This window comes from Typopeltis vanoorti, chromosome 11 (assembly GCF_054136105.1).
Source record: "Typopeltis vanoorti isolate ZY-2024b chromosome 11, IOZ_Tvanoo_1.0, whole genome shotgun sequence".
In the NCBI taxonomy this organism is placed as follows: domain Eukaryota; kingdom Metazoa; phylum Arthropoda; class Arachnida; order Uropygi; family Thelyphonidae; genus Typopeltis; species Typopeltis vanoorti.
In genome coordinates, this window is record NC_143559.1 from 123,241,585 (window position 1) to 123,264,204 (window position 22,620).

Consider the following 22,620-nt stretch of genomic DNA (forward strand, 5'->3'; position numbering starts at 1 on the left):
GGTAGTTTTCAGAGTCTTTAGAGGCTATGCACAGATCTGGGTGAGTGAAGAGTGCCTTCTTGCTTGGCTTTGTAGATCAAATACAGGTTATATGTATCCATCTATCCAGCTAACTAGATTATCACCATCCTGGTTGTTAGAGGAATAGTCTCACATGGTGTGATGGGAGTTGAAGTCAGTGAGGTGGCAGCCAGTCCATCTTGTCAGGCCAGGATTGCAATGGTGGTATTTTGAATTTTAATACCTATGGAGTGTTCTGTCACGTTGTAATGTAATGCTTTGCTATTAAACTACAATACTTGTAGTTTAATAGCAAAGCATTACATAGTTACAGTTTTACATACTGTTCTACAAAACTCAGCAATACATTTCTCAGCTGCCTTCAGGGCAGAATCTTAAATGATATAACTTGTTGCTATTAGTTATAGTTTTTACAACTTCAGGAATTTTATTATTATTCCTATGCAATATGCATATAAATTCTTTTACAAAGACAAAAATAGTTGGATTTGGACCTATATAGGCATCAGCAGAAACTTTTCCAGGAGGGAGGGGGGGTGCAAAACTTGGAGACAAGTAATTACATCAATAAATTTTCTCTAATTTTTATTTTTTTTTTCACAAGTAGATCTCAGGGAGAGACAAGTGCCCCCATTTCCCCCCCCCCCCCCCTCCGGACGCCCATGATTTGGACAGATAATATTATGCTGTGAGAGCCTGTGTAGCTCAGTGGATGTGGTGTTTGCACACGACGGCACTTGGCCACACGAAGGAAGACTTGATTTAGAGTCTAGTCGGCGACTAGAGGAAATTTTTCTAAGCCTTTTTTTTGACCGGTTCCCGAGTTAGTCGATCTCTGGCACGGGCAAGTGGGTTTTTTGTCCCGTAAACTCAAGAAAATCGACAGTAGAACTCGCATTATTTCAGACATTAAATACGAGGGTTAGGGACCATGAGCTTGTTGAGCCATCACTTTTCATTGCATGCCGCTTAATTAGTGACAGCCTTGGGCCAGCTATCTCTGATTGGGTACCAGTGGGGATTGAACTGCCCACTCAGTCTCCAAAAGTTAGATAGGGCTAAAAACGGCCTTGCCTACTCCCTATATATAAGGGAATAAAAAGGCATTAGTTGATTTTTTTTTTATTATTATGCTGTCTGATAAAACAACAGAATATTCCATTGGAGCCTCAAATTTTGATCTATCTGGGTAGACAGTCACAAAATCAACCATGATTAAAAGGGCTGCTAGTAGATCACAGGAGGGATAGAATGTTTCAGTAACTCACAAAAAGAAGTCGTAGAGTGGTATAAGTGAATGCCAAGGCAGTAGTGAATCTGATGGCATATGTGCAATATTGTCTAACCTAATATCCAAAGCTTTTAAGAGTGTTTTGTACACAAACCAAAGGCTGTATAGCAGTCTGATGAGTGGTGTACAGATACTCTTACCAATGGGAAAAAATAGATGGTCCCATGGGGTCTAACAGGGATTTTATTTTGATGGCATATAACAGACAGCTGCTGATGTTGAAGAGAAAAGGATGGTTCATTTGCCTCACATACAAACTACAGATCAGTTAAGTCTGAAATGATTCACCTGCAATTCTTATGATTCGATGGTGCATATGATCCAACCATTGCAGAGCACTCTCTCTCTCTCTCTCTGAAAGAAGCATACACTTGGGATCTATAATCAAGTTTCAATCTAATTTGTGTATGGTGCAATCAGAGCAGATGCTCTTTGCTCTGATCTTTGCATCTGTCAGCACCCCAAGAGGTGGAAGATAGGATGCAAAGGATGTTCATGACTTTATATTGATTATCTTGCAAATGACATGTGTTAGGGAGGTAACCTCGTTTTTATTTCAAATATGAGTCCAAAAAACTTGGGACTCAAAGGCTGAAGCTGTCTATTATCCTCCTCATATTTCATGAATGGCAGGTGATGGTAATGTTATCCACACAGTAAACATCATTTATAGTTGAAGGAATTTTGTTTAGCTATCAAGTGAATTCAACTGCAAAAGGTGATAAGTAAAACTGAATCTTGTGGGACTTCCTCTTCTATGGGTCAAGGAGAGTGTTATTTCCACTTGGACTTTAAAGATTTAGTTGGATAAGTTCTTCATAAAAAGAGGGTTTCTCCCCCCCCCCCCCCCCATCTGAGACCAAAGCTGAGTAGATCTTTTAATATTCCAAATCTGCAAACAGTGTCACATTCTTTTTCCATATAAAAAAAAATCAATACTAAGTGGTTGTGTTTTAAGAAGGCATCTCTAATGGATGCTTCCAGTTGGACTAGATGACCAGTTGTTGAGTGATGTCTGCAGAAGCCAGATTGTGTTCTGGAAACAGGTTGTTTCTCTCCAAAAACAATAAAATACGAGAGTTAACCATTTTTTTTTTTTTTTTCCCAAAAGCAGTAGATCAGAGCAACTAGTTAATAATTTACTGGAGATTGCAGATCCTTTCCTGGTTTAGGATAATAATAATCACCTTTTTTCCAGGTATACAGAAGATAACAGCAATTGGCAGTATTTAACCAAGGCAGCTTTTCTTTCTTTTTGTGAATGCCTATTGTATTCTTCTCTACTGCTAGAAGAGAACAGAATTTATTGTTTTACACTCCACATTTTTAAGCAGTGATAGGAATAAGATAATCCTGACTTGCTGATGTTTTAGCAAAAATCTTCCCAAATGAATCAATAATTTCTATTGGGCTGGCAAATGCACACATAATGAGCATACAATTATGTTCAAGGATTGAGAGTGGGCATGTTTCAGATTTTATCCCAGATAAAATCAAAAACCATAAAATACGCTATTGGTATAGATGTGTATTTGATCCAGGATTCCTTTCGGCTCTGACAACATATGTATTTGTCTCAGGCTCACCTGGCCTGAGCAAGATACATAGCCTGCCAATCCTGAACTGCTGCACACTTGATCATGAATACAGTTTCCATTTTCTTCAAGGTGGATGTTAACAGATCTATCTGCAGGTTTAAAATAGAAGGATTTTTTATTAGTTGCTCTAAATATTAAAACTTGTATACCAAATAGCTTCACTCACACGACTGGTGGCTTCTTTGGGGTTTATAAAAAAGCACATAAAAATAGCTACAGAGTTGTATGATGCTGAAAAAAAAATCATTGCAATGGAAATTAATAAATTCATCCTAACAAGAATTTTAAGTCGTGCAGCATGTGTTAGCTATGACCTGGCAAGAATAAATTTTGGTCAAACTAAAATCTGATATGCTATAAGATCTAATGAGAGATTTCCAGATGCTATTTAATATAAATCCTTGGTTTCTGTTAAGAAACCCATGTGAACTGATAACTTTCATAGATTATTTGAGAAGTCTAGAATAAAAAAGTTTTCTTCTAAACACATGATGGAAATATCCCAGTCCACAGTATGGCTAGTAGCTGAAGCATATGGCCCAGATCAAATCTTTCCTTTCTTTTGTGCTCAACATCTCTAACGTTCCTTTCTTCACTTTGAAACTATAGCTTGTCTGCCCAATGTAAGCGAAACCACATAAGCAAAAGGTATCTTGTAGCCTACCAGGTGTTTGTAAAAAGGGTGCTGTCTTTAGGAGATCTGAGAAGGCTGGAATCAGCTAAACCAGCTCAAAAGTAACTTTCAAGCAAGTTTGAATTGGCTTTAAAGTCACTCTGATGTTATGACTGGTAATCTATCTATTAGGATTGCTGCTCTCTTCAAGGATCATAACATAAGGTATACCAGTTAAAAATTAGTGCCTACATTCAGTTCTGTTGAGTTGTTTCTAATGGCTGATTTTTCAATGTTCATTCTACATAGTTCCTGAAGAAAGCAATAGGGATATTGATTTTTCAATTATTATAACACAGAGTTTGGTCAACTGAGTCTCACAACTTCCATACCATTCTATGCTTGTTCATTCAATACTAATGTAGCAGAATGTAGGAAGATAAGGATGACAGCTCAGAAGGCCTAACCAATTATCAAAGGATATAAAGCAGTCTCCTCAACATCATTAATTAATTTCAGGCAAACATACAGGAAGGTATAAAAGTCTTTGTGAGGGAAAAATTCCCATAATGTATTTGGGCACATTGCATAATTCATAGAGAAGCTATTGCTGTAAAGGAAATGAGTCCTGGTCTAAACATTGTGTTAACAACAATTATAACCATGGTGAATTATATAAAAATGAGACCCTTAAAATCAAGACTGTTTTCTGAACTATGCAAAGACATAGCTGGAGCAGAACATTCAGCATTACTGTTTTTACTGTGAGACAAGATATCACAGGGAAAATGCTTACAATGTGTTTATGAATTAAGAGACGAAATAGCAATCTTCTTGGAAGACTGAATCAAGAGGAAAATCACGAAGAAGCAGACAAGTATAGAGACCACTTATTTGTGATGAAATTGAGCTACTTGGTGGACATATTCGAGAAACTAAATATATTAAACCTGTAACTCCAAGAAAAAAAATACACATATCTCAGAGATGAGTGACAAAGTTAATGCTTTTTGTAAAAAACTAGAGTTATGGAACAACAGGTAAAGCAACAAATATTAGAAATATTTGCAAATGTGAATGAATTTATCAAAACCTACAAGGCAGAAGAGCAACAGATCAAAGTTTTATTTGCAACTATTGAAAATCATTTAACAATGTTAAATTATTTAATAACCGACACCAACATAATGGCAATGTATGAGTGGGTTAGAAACCCATTTCAAATTATCCCTGAAGGTTTCTCAATTGAAGAAGAGGAACAATTTATAGACTTCACGTCAAGTGGCAAAATCAAAAGACAATCTGCATCTAAATAGCTGTTTGAATTTTGGGCCAGTGTTGATGATGAATTTTCTGCACTAAAGAGCTTTTCATGCACTTTTGCCATTTCCAACATCTTATCTTTTGTGAAATTGGGTTTTCTGCAGTGAGTGACTTAAAAACAAAATATAGATCTCAGTTAAATATAGAAAGAGAACTAAGTGTGTCAATTTCCAATGTATCATCATCATATGAAAAGCTTTGCTCTACAACACCGGCCCAAGGAAGCCATTAATTTTTAGATTCATTGTTATTATTTAGTTTTAATTAGCTGTTCGGTATATTTTGCAATATTGATACGTTCCCATAAGTGTAACTAGTTTATTCAATACAATGGATTTTATACATTTTATTATTTTATGTTTTTGTTTTTCTATTGTTTCTGTGTCAATAAATAGTTCCATTAAATGTTTTGTTTCAATAAATTTTGTTTGAATTGGGTTTGAATTTTTCAGTTTTTCCTTTGATTTCCACTTTCTTTGCACCCCATTTGGTTATTTCACCCCCCCCACACACACACCAAAGAGGATGCACCCAATAGGTTGAGAATCACTGGTATAAGGGATATAGCTGTTTATTCAATGATGTGAATGAATCTAGGAAGTAGTCACTATTCCAGAGTCTACATGCCACTAATTTATTCCCTTATGGATATTGGAAAATTTTTTTATCCTCTGAGTTATGAAAAGGCATCTTATAACCTGTTCATAGCACAGATAACTTGCTATCCTACATATATGAATTGTAATCATATTCAAAATGATGACTAGGATTGGAAGTAACTATATGGATATAAATATCAGGGAAAATAATTTCAGCAATTATTTTACTGACTTTATTATATTTTGAATAACTTAACATTTTCAGAAGTTCGGTACCTTTTAGCTAAGGCTGTCCACTGCTGGAGCCAATCACAGTTTGGAATGTTTTTCATACAAGCCTGCAAAGAATTTTAGACATATCTTTAAATATGTTTTATACATGCATTTTCAAGATGGGGTGAGGGAAATCTCTCTCTCTTTTATACATGATGTTTCTGTACACTTCTGTTAGGAGACAGCCAGGAATATTTTATTTATTTATTATTATTATTTTTTATATCAAACCAATGCATAAAAGGTTGCAGGATCTATACCACATCAGTGTCACTATGTGGGCAAATAATGCATATGTAGAAATTAAAATGAACTGTAAATCTATGTGATTCATTGAAAGATTTATCTGTGTTTCGCAAAAAAATAGGAATCTTACTGAATTCATAATCTCAGAAATCTCCTAAATGGTTATTGCAGTATTACTGAAATTTAAATAGAGTGAATTATATAATCTCTTGCTCTTTAAGAAATTATTAGCTGAAGCATAAATGAAGAGAGAGAGGGGAATGCATAAGGGTAATGATTCCAGTATAATCACAATAAAACTATGAAAGTAAAAAGTATTTATTTATCCAATTAGTTTCCTACACATTATAGCATATTTCATCAGAAAAAAGTCACTTTTCTCTTACAGAAATTTAAATAACTTGCCAGCAGATAGATTGGAGTGGAAAGCTATGTTCATGGCAACCTTAGGCAGAAGAGGGGATGATGATGAAAACTACATACTGCAACCACATTAAAAATAAGTTAAAATTTGCCATTTTTCAAGAAATTTAATTTACATATTAGTGTTAAATTCAAATATGAAACACAATCTAATTAGGGACGTATGATGGGTTTCAGATAGTGACTCTACTATATGTAGAAGAAACTAATAGTATACAGTACATAACTTATATATATATATATATTTATTTATTTATTTTTGACTTGTGAATTTTCCACATGAAGTGTACCAAGATGTGCTTGTGCAAATCAGCCAATTTACCTTGTAATTCCAAATGTCACAACAGTCAACCTTGCTGTAACAAATAAGTTTAATTATGATTTGATAATGTTGAAGGAAATTGTGGTTAATAAGTTATTTTTATTTCATGAACATTTTCTTATAAGACATAAATTAAATGTAGTAAAATAATAAAGCAGTTATGTTTAATGTTATTCTGGACATTATGTTTTGAAATTTAAATTGACAAAGGTAAATTATTATAATGTAAACAAAACGGGCTTTTATCAATTGGTGTTGATAAATACTAAGCATTTACTAAGGCATTTACATAAATACTGGCATTGGAAGCATTTACAAGCATTTTTTGGACTTTTACCATCTCACTATGGTAAATGCTAGGATTTACCAATTTTCGGGGTTTTACAGTAACACACATATATATATCTTGTCTTGTCAGGTGTCATCTCCTTCCAGGAGGTTGACTACCATGAACGTCCAAAATGTATGGTTTTGTGCTTCTCTCTTACATCATAAGACAAAAAAAGGTCCAATCCTTGATATTTCTTATCCTATCTGTTCTTTGTCTTCCTTCTCTTCTTTTTTCCTTGTATCATTGTTTTTTTTTTGTAGGGATTAATGCCTAGTATGTGACCAAGGTTATTCCTCTAAGGTTTCTCCTGCAATTTTTATTGAGGCAGTTTGTTCTCAATATAGATTTATCAGTAATCTGGTATCTTTGCCATCTACCCCTTACTTTTATGTAGTGAATAAAACAATATATGCTATCATATCACACATATATATATATATATATATATATATATATATATATATGTAAATAAGTTTTTTTACCTTGGGAACAATGTATTAGGGTTACCAAGTAATTTTATAAACTTGGTTAATTTACTCCTAATCCCAAGTAAGCAAACAGTTAAGTTTATGCCTGAACGTAGTTCAAGTCTAAAGGTGGTGCAACACCAGGGCAACTCATTGTAAAGGTGGGTAAAGCTCTGATCACTATTCTTAGTATTTTCCATAATGTAAAGCACATCTCACTAAGAGATGTATACTGCAATATATTATGGGTGGGGTCACTACCCAGACCGGTTTCAACCTTTTTTGAGGTCTCCTCAGTGAGTAGCTAGACCCTAAATACCAAGGAGTCCTCAAAAAAGGTTGAAACCGGTCTGGGTAGTGACCCCACCCATAATATATTGCAGTATACATCTCTTAGTGAGATGTGCTTTACATTATGGAAAATACTAAGAATAGTGATCAGAGCTTTACCCACCTTTACAATGAGTTGCCCTGATGTTGCACCACCTTTAGACTTGAACGTTCAGGTGCAAACTTAACTGTTTGCTTACTTGGGATTAGGAGTAAAATAACAAAGTTTATAAAATTACTTGGTAATCCTAATATATATATATATATATATATATATATATATATATATATATATATATATATATATATATATATATTTTGCCGATGAATTAGAAAGACGTATCTTGGAATCCAAAGAAATAGCTCTCGACCCTGCCCATCTAAACAGAAATCTCAGTTACAGTCTGCCCAATTCACATAGCACTGTAATCCAGTTTTGGTGCACTCATGATATTATTCACATGCACAGTGCTTCAAGCCAGAACTAACGCTCTGACTCAATTTCAAATCTGACTCAGTTTTATCTAAAGTGACTTTGAAAAGTGATTCATGGATTATATAATATATAATAATTTAAAAATAATAAATATAGTCTACAAAGATAAAAATAAACACCATGCGGAAGAAAACAAAAATCAGTAATAGACTACTTTATAGTAAATGAAAAAAGCAGCAAACCTCTTCCTAGATGTTAAAGTCAGAAGGGGAATAGAAATAGACACAGAATTTAGTGGAGGAAAAATTAAGGTTTCTATCAAATTGGTCACAAAAAAACTAGAGAAACAAAATCTAATTACAAAGTAAGTCTACTAAATGATTCAGGTATGAGAAAGTTATACCAACAGAGATTTAATAACTACTTAGAAAAAATACATGAAAATGAAGACGTCAAAGAAAGAATGGAATAATATGAAAGAAATTATTACATCAGCAGCATATGAAAGTCTAGGAACACACAAAAAAATCATAAAAATAAAAAAAATTACATATATGGGACAATGAAATAAAAACAATAATTGAAAATAAAAAGCTGGCCTTTAAAAGATGGTTAAGAAGCAAAAAACAAGAAGATGAAATTGAATATAAAAAGACAAGCAAAAGCTAAAAGAGAAATCAGAAAGACACAGAGAAAGCTGGGAAAAATTCATATCATATCTAGAAAATGACAGGTACAAAATAAGACCCAATGCATAATATAAAATATTAAAACACATGAATGCAGATATAAAAGAAACTGCAAATATAAATTGCGAAATAGATTTAACATATATAGATTTAATAATAAAATAATTCTTGGATTACTTTACAGATCTTTGGACAGATAATACTAATACCCAAAACAATTAACCAAAAACTTACAAAATGCTTTAAATGATATAGTAACAATGAAAGAATTAAAGGACAACCAAAGTAAAATAAAAAATGGTAAATCAGCAGGAGAAGATGGGATAACCTCCAAACTGTATAAATTTGCTGGAAAAATATTTCACCACATATTATTAAAATTTTTAAAATATAAAAAATATACATAAATGGACAAATACCAATAGAATGGAATACAAGTATAGTAATACATATATTTAAAAAGGGGATAGCAAAAAACTTGTTAATTACAAAGGTATTAGTTTATTGAATATATGCTACAAAATATACAGTAGAATATGAAATGAAAAATTGAAAATATATAGTGAAAAAATATTATTAGAATGTCAAAATGGATACAGAAAACGACACTCGTATGGATGCAGCGTTTTGTTAGTATTTTATACTACTTATAAAAAGAAGAGAATTTAATTTAGAAACTCATAAATTTTGTTTATAAATTATGAAAAAGCATTTGACAAAGTAAAAAGTTATATATACTGTTTGAGTTTGATATATTACAAAGAATAAATATACCTGCTATTTTAATACATGCAACCTCCGTATAATGAGATGTTAGGTTCCAAAATCGTTTTTTTTTTAATTATATAAACAACCGTGATATATCCAACAAAAAATATTTTTATTTAAATCAGGCAATTCTTGTAATTAAGAAAACATGTAAACTATGAAACAAATGCATAGCATATACTTATAAAAATTATAAATTGAAAGAAAACTTCATTGCACATACGAGTAATGCATAAATGTTTTAGGCAAAACACTCATGACTTATTTTTCACGGTATTAACAACACCACAAACACTTTTATCAACAAGGATGTTTTATTAACACTAATATTTCGCTGATTTTCAACTCGGCATCATCAGAGCACAACACACATGTAAACGTGACAGTGAGTGAGTGAAACAAAATAATTGCAAAAGACAAAAGATCTAAAGTCCTATTTTTGGCGCCCTCTAACGAAGAAAAAAAAAAAAAAAGCAGCAGTTATCCAGGAGTTTTTCTTAGGATAACCCGTCTCCCAAATTTTTGGCAAATTAATGCAACCATATTTGTTAAGGTTGGGAGAATTCTTCAAAGCCATTGCTGACTCAAAAAATAATCTTTCAGATCTATAACGACTCCTAAATAACACATTCGTTTTCCTCCATCTAATCCTGTGCGAAGGAGTGTCCAAAGCGTGGTCTGCCAGTCCCGACTTGCCATAGTAATAGTAGCGAATGTATCTTTCATGTTCTTCCAGGCAGATGTTCACTGATCTTCCTGTTTGCCCATAATAGGCCAAGTCACAGTCACATGGAACTTCATACACTCCTGGGTGTGCTAAAGGGTGAAGTTTATCCTTTGGCGAGCGGATCAGAGTTGCCAGCTTGACATGAGGCTTGAAGGTGGTGCGAAGGCCATGTTTCAACAATACTTTGGCTATCTTTTCCGATGTACCTCTGATATAGGGAATAGAAATGGTCATGTTGTATTCTTGTGTATTAGGGGAGTGGGGCAGAGTAATGGGCCTATGTAGTATTTTTTCTATTTTGTAGGTATTGTAGCCATTGGCTAGGAACGTATGGCGCAGGTACTGGAGTTCCGTGGTCAGAGCTGTATCGTTACAACAAATGGCTCTGGCTCTGTGTGTAAGTGTTTTTTAAATGCCGCACTGTTGGACTGGATGATGATGTGATTGTTTATGTAGGTATCTTCCTGTGTGTGTAGGTTTCCTGTAAATAGAAAAAGATAGTGATCCATCTGAAAGGCGGGCGACTAATATGTCAAGAAATGGTAAACAGTTATTTGATTCTTTTTCTACTGTGAAGTGAATTTTGGGGTGTTGGCTGTTTAGGTAGGTGACAAAAGCATCCAAAGTGTCTTGTCCATGGGGCCAGATGGCAAACACATCATCTACATACCGCAACCACACTAGTGGCTTGTATGTAGCTGTGGTAAGTACTTTGTTTTCAAAGTGTTCCATGTAAAAATTTGCTAATGGGGGGAACCCATAGCAGTACCATTAATCTGTTTGTAGAATCCCCCCCCCATGTAAAGTAACCTGCATTCATGGTACATTGAAATAATTCAAAAATATCTGGGGGAAATTTAGACTTGATTAAATCAAGAGTGTCTATAAGTGGTACATTGGTAAATAGGGAGGTGACATCGAAACTAACCATTATGTCTGAATTTTTTAGGATTAGATTTTTAACCAGTGTTTTGAAATGGATTGTATTTTTTACAAAAGTAGAGGAGTTTGCCAGTAAGAGGGGCAAGCGACTTAGCTAAATGCCGGGCCAGTTTATATGTGGGACTATCTATGCTATCAACTATGGGGCGTAGGGGAACATTAGTTTTGTGGATTTTTGGTAATCCATAAATACGGGGTGTTTTAACATGAATTGGTTTTATTTTCCTGATGATTTCTTTGGGCCATGATGTCACTTTTTTTTAGTAATTTTCGGACTTTTTTCTTTTGCGACATTGTAGGGTCTCAATGTATAATTTGATACGTGGAACTGCCACATATGAGATCTTGCATTTTTTTGTTATACTCTTCTTTATTCATGATAACTGTTGCATTTCCTTTATCGGCTTTTGTAATACTAATATTTTTATTATTATATAACTTTTTTAGGGCGGTTATTTGCTTATATGGTATATTACTTTTTGGAGGCTTAGCTTTGTTTATAATACTTGCTATGTCTAGTCGCACGTTATTAGCCATTGCTGGCGGAAGATCGTGGATATCCCGTTCTACTTTCATCATAATTTCGAGTTTAGGAATTTGTTTGGGCGCGACGGCAAAGTTATGTCCTAAACTGAGAGCGTTCTTGGCTTCTTCAGTGAGTGTTTCCAACGATAGGTTTACGACCACGTGGTCTCGTCGAAGTTGCGGTCAGGACTTCGTATGTTGGCGCTGTTGTAGTAGTTCAAATTTCTTTAGGTGCTTGCTTTTAACTTTTGTGAATTTTTTTTTTGCTGCAACTTCGGAGATCTGCTGTAGGACAGTCCATATTTCAAGATTTAACAGTTAATTAGTTCTTGTTGTAGAGCTGTGATAGAGCTGTTTAGCTTACTAAGCTCTATGCGAGTAGCGGCGATTTGTTCTCGAAGAAGCGCTAAACTCGCCCGTCGATAAATACGATGTGCCTTTGCCGATTGCAACTTTTCTTTGAATTTCAGAAAAGATGGAATAATATCGTTGTCGCGGCATCGTTTAAGGAAGGCTAACCGGTTCAATTTTCTGGACAATTTCAGTTTCAACTTACCGAACCGTCGCGCTTTGTAAACAATATCTTCTCCATGCAGAATCATTAATCTAACAGATAAGCTTAGGCATTGATGGTTATTCATGACTTATTTTTCACAGTATTAACAACACCACAAACACTTTTATCAACAAGGATGTTTTATTAACGCTAATATTTCGCTGATTTTCAACTCAGCATCATCAGAGCACAACACACATGTAAACGCGACAGTGAGTGAGTGAAACAATATAATTGCAAAAGACAAAAGATCTAAAGTCCTATTTTTGGCGCCCTCTAACCCTCCCCCCATTAGCAAATTTTTACATGGAAACACTTAGAAAACGAAGTACTTACCACAGCTACATACAAGCCACTAGTGTGGTTGCGCTATGTAGATGATGTTTGCCATCTGGCCCCATGGACAAGACACTTTGGATGCTTTTGTCACCTACCTAAACAGCCAACACCCCAAAATTCACTTCACAGTAGAAAAAGAATCAAATAACTATTTACCATTTCTTGACACATTAGTCACCCGCCTTTCAGATGGATCACTATCTTTTTCTATTTACAGGAAGCCTACACACACAGGAAGATACCTACATAAACAATCACATCATCATCCAGTCCAACAGTACGGCATTTTAAAAATACTTACACACAGAGCCAGAGCTATTTGTTCTAACGATACAGCTCTGACCACGGAACTCCAGTACCTGCGCCATACGTTCCTAGCCAACGGCTACAATACCTACAAAATAGAAAAAATACTACATAGGCCCATTACTCTGCCCCCCCCCCCCCTAATACACAAGAATACAACATGACCATTTCTATTCCCTATATCAGAGGTACATTGGAAAAGATAGCCAAAGTATTGTTGAAACATGGCCTTCGCACCACCTTCAAGCCTCATGTCAAGCTGGCAACTCTGATCCGCTCATCAAAGGATAAACTTCACCCTTTAGCACACCCAGGAGTGTATGAAGTTCCATGTGACTGTGACTTGGCCTATTATGGGCAAACAGGAAGATCAGTGAACATGAAAGCCTGGAAGAACATGAAAGATGCATTCGCTACTATTACTATGGCAAGTCGGGACTGGCAGACCACACTTTGGACACTCCTTCACACAGGATTAGATGGAGGAAAACGAATGTGCTATTTAGGAGTCGTTATATATCTGAAAGATTATTTTTTGAGTCAGCAATGGCTTTGAAGAATTCTCCCAACCTTAACAAATATGGTTGCATTAATTTGCCAAAAATTTGGGAGACGGTTATCCTAAGAAAAACTCCCGGATAACTGCTGCTTTTTTTTTTTTTTTTTCGTTAGAGGGCGCCAAAAATAGGACTTTAGATCTTTTGTCTTTTGCAATTATATTGTTTCACTCACTCACTGTCGCGTTTACATGTGTGTTGTGCTCTGATGATGCTGAGTTGAAAATCAGCGAAATATTAGCGTTAATAAAACATCCTTGTTGATAAAAGTGTTTGTGGTGTTGTTAATACCGTGAAAAATAAGTCATGAATAACCATCAACGCCTAAGCTTATCTGTTAGATTTTAGGCAAAACATTTATGCATTATGTGTAATGAGTAATATGTGCATCATTGCATATTTTGACTAGTTTAGTTATCAAGAAGTCAGTAATAAGACCTTGCTTACCACTATGCTGCAGTTTTTTTTTTTTTTAATTAAATGCATAATATGGAGTTAAACAAATATCCAATTGTCTTGCAAATTTTACGGAGCGCTCTATTGAGGGATCATTATCCGTAAAATAACTTCCTAACTTTCTTGATAAGTCCAATTCTTCTGCTAATTTCTTTAAACTGAATTCTTAACGGATTCATCACAATCAGAATCTTCGGAAGAACTTTCCCCGCCATTTGGTTCGACATCATCTATTAATTGTACCAGTTCCTCCTTATTTAAATCTATTTCCCAATCAATTAATTCACTAATTCCTTTTTCAACCATATCGCAAAAGCTTTCTAAGTGGCCATTAATATAAAAATAAATTTTTTACATAAAAAAAGCATTACATATCATATGTAATGCACCAGGAAATAAAGTGCTTAGCTTGAGATTAACACACTTATGCGCTTTTTAATGCACTTTCCTGGCAGAAACAAAGACAATTTTCAACAATAAACACTTTATAATAAACAACTGATGTACATACATACATGCTAAAGGGTATTTCCCCTAATATAAATTCGCTACTTATAACTACACGCACGATACAGGCAGATGCAAATTTTATGAAGATAAAATTTGATTTTTAATTCGTGCGGTGAAGAATATATGAAAAGATAGAGGGTTACTACAATTTGTAGACCACGTTATATCGAAACCACATTGAACAAAGGTTACTACAAATTGTAGACCGTGTTATATCGAAACCGCATTGTATAAGTACTGGGTTATACAAAAGTTACTATATATACAAAGATCATCAAAATAAAAATAAAAATAAATGAAAACACCAAGGAGTAAGACATGGATGCAATCTGTCTCCAAAACTTTTTAATATTTATATTAATGAAATATTAATCCAGTGGAACACCTTAAACAATCCAGGTATAGAGATTTCCCAGAATAACAAAATCAATATGCTATTATTTGAAGATGATCAGGTAATAATATCAGATAAGGAAGACAGCGATATATAATTTAAACATTTTGGAATGAAAATATCCATAGATAAAACTAAAACAATGATATTTTGTGGACAAACTCCAGTTAGAAGTAAAATAGTTATTAATTATAAAATAATAGAACAGATAAATACTTTCAGTTATCTTAGATGTGAAATATTGTATGAAGGAGAAAAAAATAAAGACAAAATTAAAAACTTCAAAATTTTTATAGATTATAGGCCTGATAAATAGAACACTCAATCCAAATATTGTACCAAAAGAAACATGCTTGAAAATATACAATACTTTAGCAATGCCCACATTATTATATGGTAGGATGAAAGAACAAAAACAAGTGAAATGAGATTCATGAGAAGAACTTCAAAATACACATTATTAGACTAAAAAAGGAATGAAGATATTTTAAAAGAACTAAAAATAAAATCAACAGAAGAAAAATAATAACAAATAAAATCGGATAGAACATGTGAACTGAATGGCCAACACACGATATACTAAACAAAGAGTATTGCAAAATACTCTCAGAGAGAGCTTTACTAGAGCATCAGCAACATCTTCATAAGGATCAAAAATTTAGGGGACACATAGCCAAAATTGTGAAAACAACATAAAGGCTTCTGGGAATGATGCAGAGGACACTGACGTGCAGAAGTAGGGAGATTCTTGTTCTGTTGTATAAGGCTTTAATTAGTCCACACATGGACTATTGTGCCCAGATGTGGTCACCTGGTTTTCAGAAGGATGAAGAGATGTTGGAAAGGGTCCAAAGGCGACTGACTAAGGTAGTTTCTGACCACTGGAATGTTGGGTATGAGGAAAGATTGAGAGATGTAATTTGCAGAGTCTGATGGACAAGAGGAAGAGGGGAGATATGATAGAGACCTACAAGTTGGTAAGGGGTTATTATAGGATCAATGTTGGAGTAGTTCTACAGAAAATAGTGGGAGATCAGGGGAGAACCAGAGGTCATCCCTGGAAACTGTATAAATAAAGAGGGTGTGAGTAGGGGAGTGAGAGGCAGGTTTTTTTTGTGCAGAGTTGTAAACGACTGGAATGCCTTGCCTGAGAGTGTGTTGTCTGCAAGGAGTTTGAGTGTGTTTAAGACACGGTATGATGAGCTGCATATGTGTGATAAAGGGACCTCTCAGATGAGTCTTTGACTCCATGAGGTCTTGAGGGTAATAATAATAATAATATTTGCCTGAGTTTCTGGCCTTAAAAAAAAAAAAAATCAGTTCTGTTCCACCCTCACCTTCATTTTTTGATATCTATTAGATAACAGGTAATGCTGTTATTCATGCTGTCAGCTTTGTAATGTTCTATCAAAGACATTCTCTGCATTAAGTTACATCACATAACCATCGACCTTAAACTTGGTTGTTACTTTATTATAAAATGTTAGATATCAATATTCAGACTGGTAGACTGAATTTTAACTATAATCCTCTTCAACGTGTAATAATCATTCCAGGAACAACAACTGGTATGCGATTTATTTAATCATCTTTAGTACTATTTTGTGCACTTTTCACTTTGGAACCTTCTAATATGAAATTCAGCATTATACATATATGATATATAATAAGTAGTTGAAATGTTATTAATGATAAAAACTGCCCAAGTACAATTTTTGCTCTGACAATCTATATATTGTACTTAAGCATGTTTGAAACCAATTAATTTTGTTGTGGTGGGGATATTTGTGAAAGAGATATATCTAGCTGAGCTTTGAGCTTTCTTGGCTGATGAGTCTTCTGCATTCCACTACTGTTAAAGGAAGGATGAAAACTAACCTGACATTTTTGAAATCACAGTTGTAGCAGCTTGTATTATACAAACTATAATATGATTCACTGATTCAGATATGCAGAGTAGGGTAATATTACTATTACTACGGGCAACTCCAGGGAGTCATAAGACTCATCGAGGGAGGCCCCAAATCATATTCATCACAACTATTCAACATTCATACAGTATCTATCATACCTCGCCTTAAACTCATTCACTGTCACAGCATCCACCACAGCCTCAGGGAGCGCATTTCACTCATTCACTACTCTAAAAGTAAAGAACCCAGCTCTAACACCTTTACTAACCACACTTTTGCCCAGTTTCCATGGATGTCCCCTAGTCCTCCCACAACCAGCCCTGTTCTCAAAAATATCTTCTGAATTAATTTTATAGAAACCGTTCAGTAATTTGAATGTCTCAATCATATCTCCCCTCCTCCGCCTATCAACCAATTTTTGCAACCTACAAATCCTCAACCTGTTCTCATAAGGTTCATTCCACAGACCTGCTATCATCTTGGTCACTCGCCTCTGGATCCTCTCCACCTCCTCCCCATCAAGAAGAAACCTAGGTGACCAAATCTGAGCACAGTAGTCGAGATGAGGTCTTATCAAGGCTCGATACAGAGGAACAATAACCTGCTTGTCTCTGCTTGTCAACGTATTCTTCAGCAACCAAGTGATTTGATGAGCTGATTTGGCCACTTTTGCAATGTGTCCCCTAAATTTCAATTCCTTATCCACCAACACTCCTAAATCTCGTGCCTCATCAATTTCCTGGAGCACAGTTCACCAATGCAGTAAACTGACGCCAATCTTTTCACCCCAAAATGCATAACCTTACATTTTGCCACATTAAATTGACATCCATTCTCCTCAGCTCAGACCTCCACAATCTATCCAAATCATCCTGCAAAATTCTGACGTCATCTGCATTCACTATTGCCCTCCCCAACTTTGCATCATCCATAAACAAATGAACTGTTCCTCTCAGATCATTTCCTATATCATTAATGAACAAATTAAACAGCAGTGGTCCAAGAACAGATCCTTGTGGCACACCACTAGTCACAGGCCGTCTTGTGGACTCTACTCCTGAGTAAACCACTCTCTGATATCTCTCCGTCAACCACCCTCCTATCCATCTCACCAACCCTATGTTCATCCCCATATGCTGCAATTTTCTGATTAGAATTCCATGTGGTATCTTGTCAAAGGCCTTAGCAAGGTTCAGTAGAATCACTGTAAACCCATTACCCTTATCCAGTTCAGCCGTCACTGTGTTATAATACGTGAGCAAGTTACTGAGGAAAGACCTACCCTTCACAAAACCATGCTGTCCCCGATACAGTATCCCATTTTCTTCTATCCAATCTTGTATTTTCCTCTTGACTATTTTCTCTAAGACCTTGATAATGATTCCTGTTATGCTGATTGGCCGGTAATTTTCAACAGCAGCCTTGGAACCACCTTTGTGCAGCGGAACTATTTTCCCCTCTTTCCACCCCCTTGGGACTGACCCAGACCCGAGGCTCAAGTTAAACAAAATGGTCAAGGGCACTGACAAATCTTTAGCCGCTTCACGTACGACACAAGCTGGTATACCATCCAATCCCACAGATGTATTGACATTGAGGTTATGTAATAGACTAGTTACCTCTACTTCATTCATCACAATTCCAGTATAAGCTGTTGGTTTTTCCATTCCTGCAAAGTCACCACCTGGATGATATACTCTTGCAAAGTGCTCGCTCAGTAATTCCACGATATCGACTGATTCGGTTACCTCCCTACCCTCAGCATTTTTTAAGATCATTCTACCATGAGCATTTTTCCTTTTACTTGCAACATATTGAAAAAACTGTTTGGGATTCTCTTTAGCCTGCATGGCCAATTTTCTTTCGTAATCTGCTTTTGCTTTTCTTACCACCCTTGTTACCATCCTGGCCTGAGCTTTATACTGTTCCTGCGCCTGATGGTCACTTTTCTCCTTAAATTCCCTCCACAATTGTTTCTTTTTTTGCAGCTCAAGCTTAATAGTGTTATTCATCCATTTAACCCCTACCTGATTTATTATTCGGACTCTTGGTATACAGTCAACCATTGCCTCCTGCAAACAGTTCTTAACCACCTCCCATGCACTATTAACATCCAGCCCTTGCAGTTTTACATGCCATGGCATTGAGCCAAGCACACACCTAAGCTTGTCATACTTACCATCCCGGTAATTCCACATGTACCCTGTCTTAATTGTAAATTCCACTCCTTTAGCCACCTCCCAAGTCATGACCTTATGGTCACTCTCACTAATTGGTGGCAACATGGTCATGTTCGTTACAGCCACATTCTCAGTTGCAATTACAAGGTCCAGCACTCTCTGCCCCCTGGTATTTTCCACTATATGTTGCCGTAGATAGTTGTCCCTTAATAACCGCATAAAATCCAATTCCTTCCTCCCATGTGCCCTCTCCTCTTTCCAGTCAATGTTACCATAATTGAAATCACCCATAATAATTACCCTCCTTCCACTCATTTCTTCTATTTGCCTATGCATACTATCCCCACCATCTATTCCATCACCTGGTCTATAGCAGCACCCAATTGTATATTTTGTTCTGCTAGATTCTATCTCACACCAAACAGCCTCAAATGTGCTCTTTTCTCTATCCTGCAGTTCAACTTCTATACTCCTTGGCTGCAGCTCATCAGCTATCATCAATAACACTCCTCCCCCCTTTTTATTCACCCTGTCACTCCTGAACATGCTATACCCATCGCATTCAATCCCACTAGCGTTATCATCTTCTGTTAGCCATGTTTCACTAATACCAACAACCTGTAGCCTGGAAGTGCCAACCATGGCTAAAAACTCTTCCTTCTTGTTCCTAATACTCCTGGCATTAGTGTACATGAATTGCAGAAGCTCATTTGTCCTATCCCTACTTTGATGCCTTATACTAACTATCCCATTCATACACTCAACTGCCTCCCTAAAGTCTGCATATCGACTCCCCCCCCCTTAATAAATCTAGTTTCCCTGAGTCTGTACATCCACTTCCACATCATTCATCAACACTTTTTCAAGTCTCCGTACACCAACTCCATTCAAATGTACCCATCCATCTTATATAAGTCCTTTCGCGCATCGAACTCATTCCACACCACTCTCCATGCATAACCCACGCATAAAGTCATTGGCAATTATGGCCCTCCTTCTAAACACTTCACTGTCATACCGCGGTAAGATACTCACCATCCGAACTCTTTCACTCTTCTCTTTTGCTACCTCAAATAATTCCCTCACATCCTCTATCATTTCCATTTTGTCCTCTTTCAAATCATTTGTTCCTGCCACGATTATCATCTCTTTCACCCTCTGTTTTTGCAGTCGAATAGATTCACTGACGTCCTTTATATTCGCACCTGGCTGGTACGACTTCGTTAAACTCTCAACTATTACACCTCTTAATAGCGAATCCCCATATAGCACTCGCTCCTTCATTTTATTGATGTTTACGAACATTCTATTATTTGCCGTCACAGACTTTCGCCGGTTATTTGTCGGTATGTTCAGCACACATTTTTCCATACGCTCCAGTTGCCTTTTAGCTCTGTGTATCGCACCGTTCAAACGGGCAATTTCACTACTCGCATTTATCTCACCATTTTCATTATCAATCAAATCATCCATTCTTTCTGTATTTCTACCCTCATTTACACTTTCAACGACGCTCTCACACCTATCTGGCATTACCACACAATTCTCTAGCACACCGCCATTTTCTACATTCTGACTATCGTTAACGATATCACTCTCGCCACACGAAACACGAAATCCTCATTCTCTTTACATTACATTTTCTGCACATATTAATTCCATTATCATTTTCTAACCAGACTCCCACCGCTCTTCACAAGGCATACATCTCACAGACGACACAATGCATAAAATCGTTTACATCAAAACTCTTAAACAAACATGGCGACCTGGCCACCATTTTTTTCTTTATCGGTGCCATATGTACGCTATCTTATCTTAAAATTAATAATTAAAATAACAGAAAACACACAAAAATTGCATAGACACACCAAGAAACAAAAAGCAAACAATACTACTTAAAATTCTAGTAAAATTTCTAATGTTAACACAAAATACTACTAATCTTTTCAGGAGCTCTCGACAAGTCAACGATCTAATCAGTGCGACACCAGACGACCCAAATATCATTGCTACAAATGACCCAAATATCATTGCTAGTCAGCCTGATTTTTTTTCTCACATTCTTGATGGAGTTACATGGTTCCTCCTGCGAAAGATGGATATGATAGAATAATGATAACAGAGATGGTATTTTCTACTTCCCACTCTCAACTTGTGCTCCCACATTTTATCGTCATTATAAGTGTTTTTTGTTCAAATTAACCAATAAGCGGAAATCACAACAGCGGGTACTAAGAAGGCAATTACTTCTGTGCAACCTGTAAGTACTTAGTGATCAAGTCAGTTATACTTTCAATTAAAATTCAGCCATGTGCAAGCACCCACTATGCCTAAAGTGCAAAGCAAACATAGCAGCAACAAAGGCGAATGATAGAAGAGCACCTTGTGTCTCACCCACTGACATTGATGCCATCTGTTCAGGCCTCTAATCTTTCTCAGGACTCTCATATCTGCGGTCTCTAGTCTTTGGTCAAGTGTTTTACTTCTGAACCAGATCTCAGATCCATAAGTTAAAACTGGTTTAAACACTGTCTTGAATACAGCTAATTTAGTATTCCGACTAATTTCTCTCTTATTCCATATGAATTTATTCAATTCACTTCCTACAATACCAACTTTGTAGATTCTGTTGTCTATTTCCATATTTAATTTACCATCTTCACTATAAATCATGCCTAAGTAGCTGAAATGTTTTACTTGTTCCACAGGTTCCCGGTTCACAACACAGTTGACATTTTCAACAATTTTACCTATTTTCATTGACTTTGTCTTTTTAATGCTGACCTTCATACCATATCTATTACAACAGCTATTCAATTTAGTCAGAGAATCTTGCAGACTCGTAGCGGATTTATTTAGAAGTATAACATCATCCGCATAAAGCAAAGAGCTGACATTAACATCTCCAATTTTGATATCAGGTTTAATACCACATTCCTTCATAATGTGATCCATATAGATAATGAATAACAGAGGGGATAATGTACATCCTTGTCTCACACCAGATTTAATATTAAACCATCTTCAAGTACTTCCTTCAATTCTAATTGCTGACTTACAACTCAAATAAAGACTAAGTATTGCTTGATATAATGCCCCATTGACACCATATAACTGTAGCATATTGAATAGCTTCTCTCTGGGCACCTTGTCATATGCCTTTTCTAGATCATAATAAATTTAGTTTAATCCTTTATCCAAGTGTGAGCAAACACAGTTTGCACCTGAAAGTATCTTCAGGACTGGGGTAAGGTGGTACAACACCAGGCACTCGTTGCAAAGGTGGAGCAATCTACCAACACTCCTGTCTCGGTATCTCCTATAATGCAAAACACATCTCCTTGTAGATATGTCTAATGTTATGCATTAAAGGAAGGGCCACTACCCAGACTAGTTTCGACCTTTATTGAGGTCTCTTCAGTGGGAGCCAGGCCCAAGTTGAGACACCAGGCAGAAGCATTAGCAGGTCATTTCTACCTATA

The 22,620-nt window shown here is 35.8% G+C and overlaps 1 protein-coding gene across 1 annotated transcript in view; it reads right to left on the minus strand.

Annotated features, from left to right (window-relative positions):
- Nf1 (neurofibromin 1) overlaps positions 1-22,620 on the minus strand; it is a 1,119,557-nt gene that overhangs the window by 162,458 nt on the left and 934,479 nt on the right. The window contains exon 49 of the mRNA XM_090400295.1: positions 5,722-5,783. Coding sequence (XP_090256421.1) covers positions 5,722-5,783 — 62 coding nt within the window. The remainder of the gene's footprint in view (positions 1-5,721; positions 5,784-22,620) is intronic.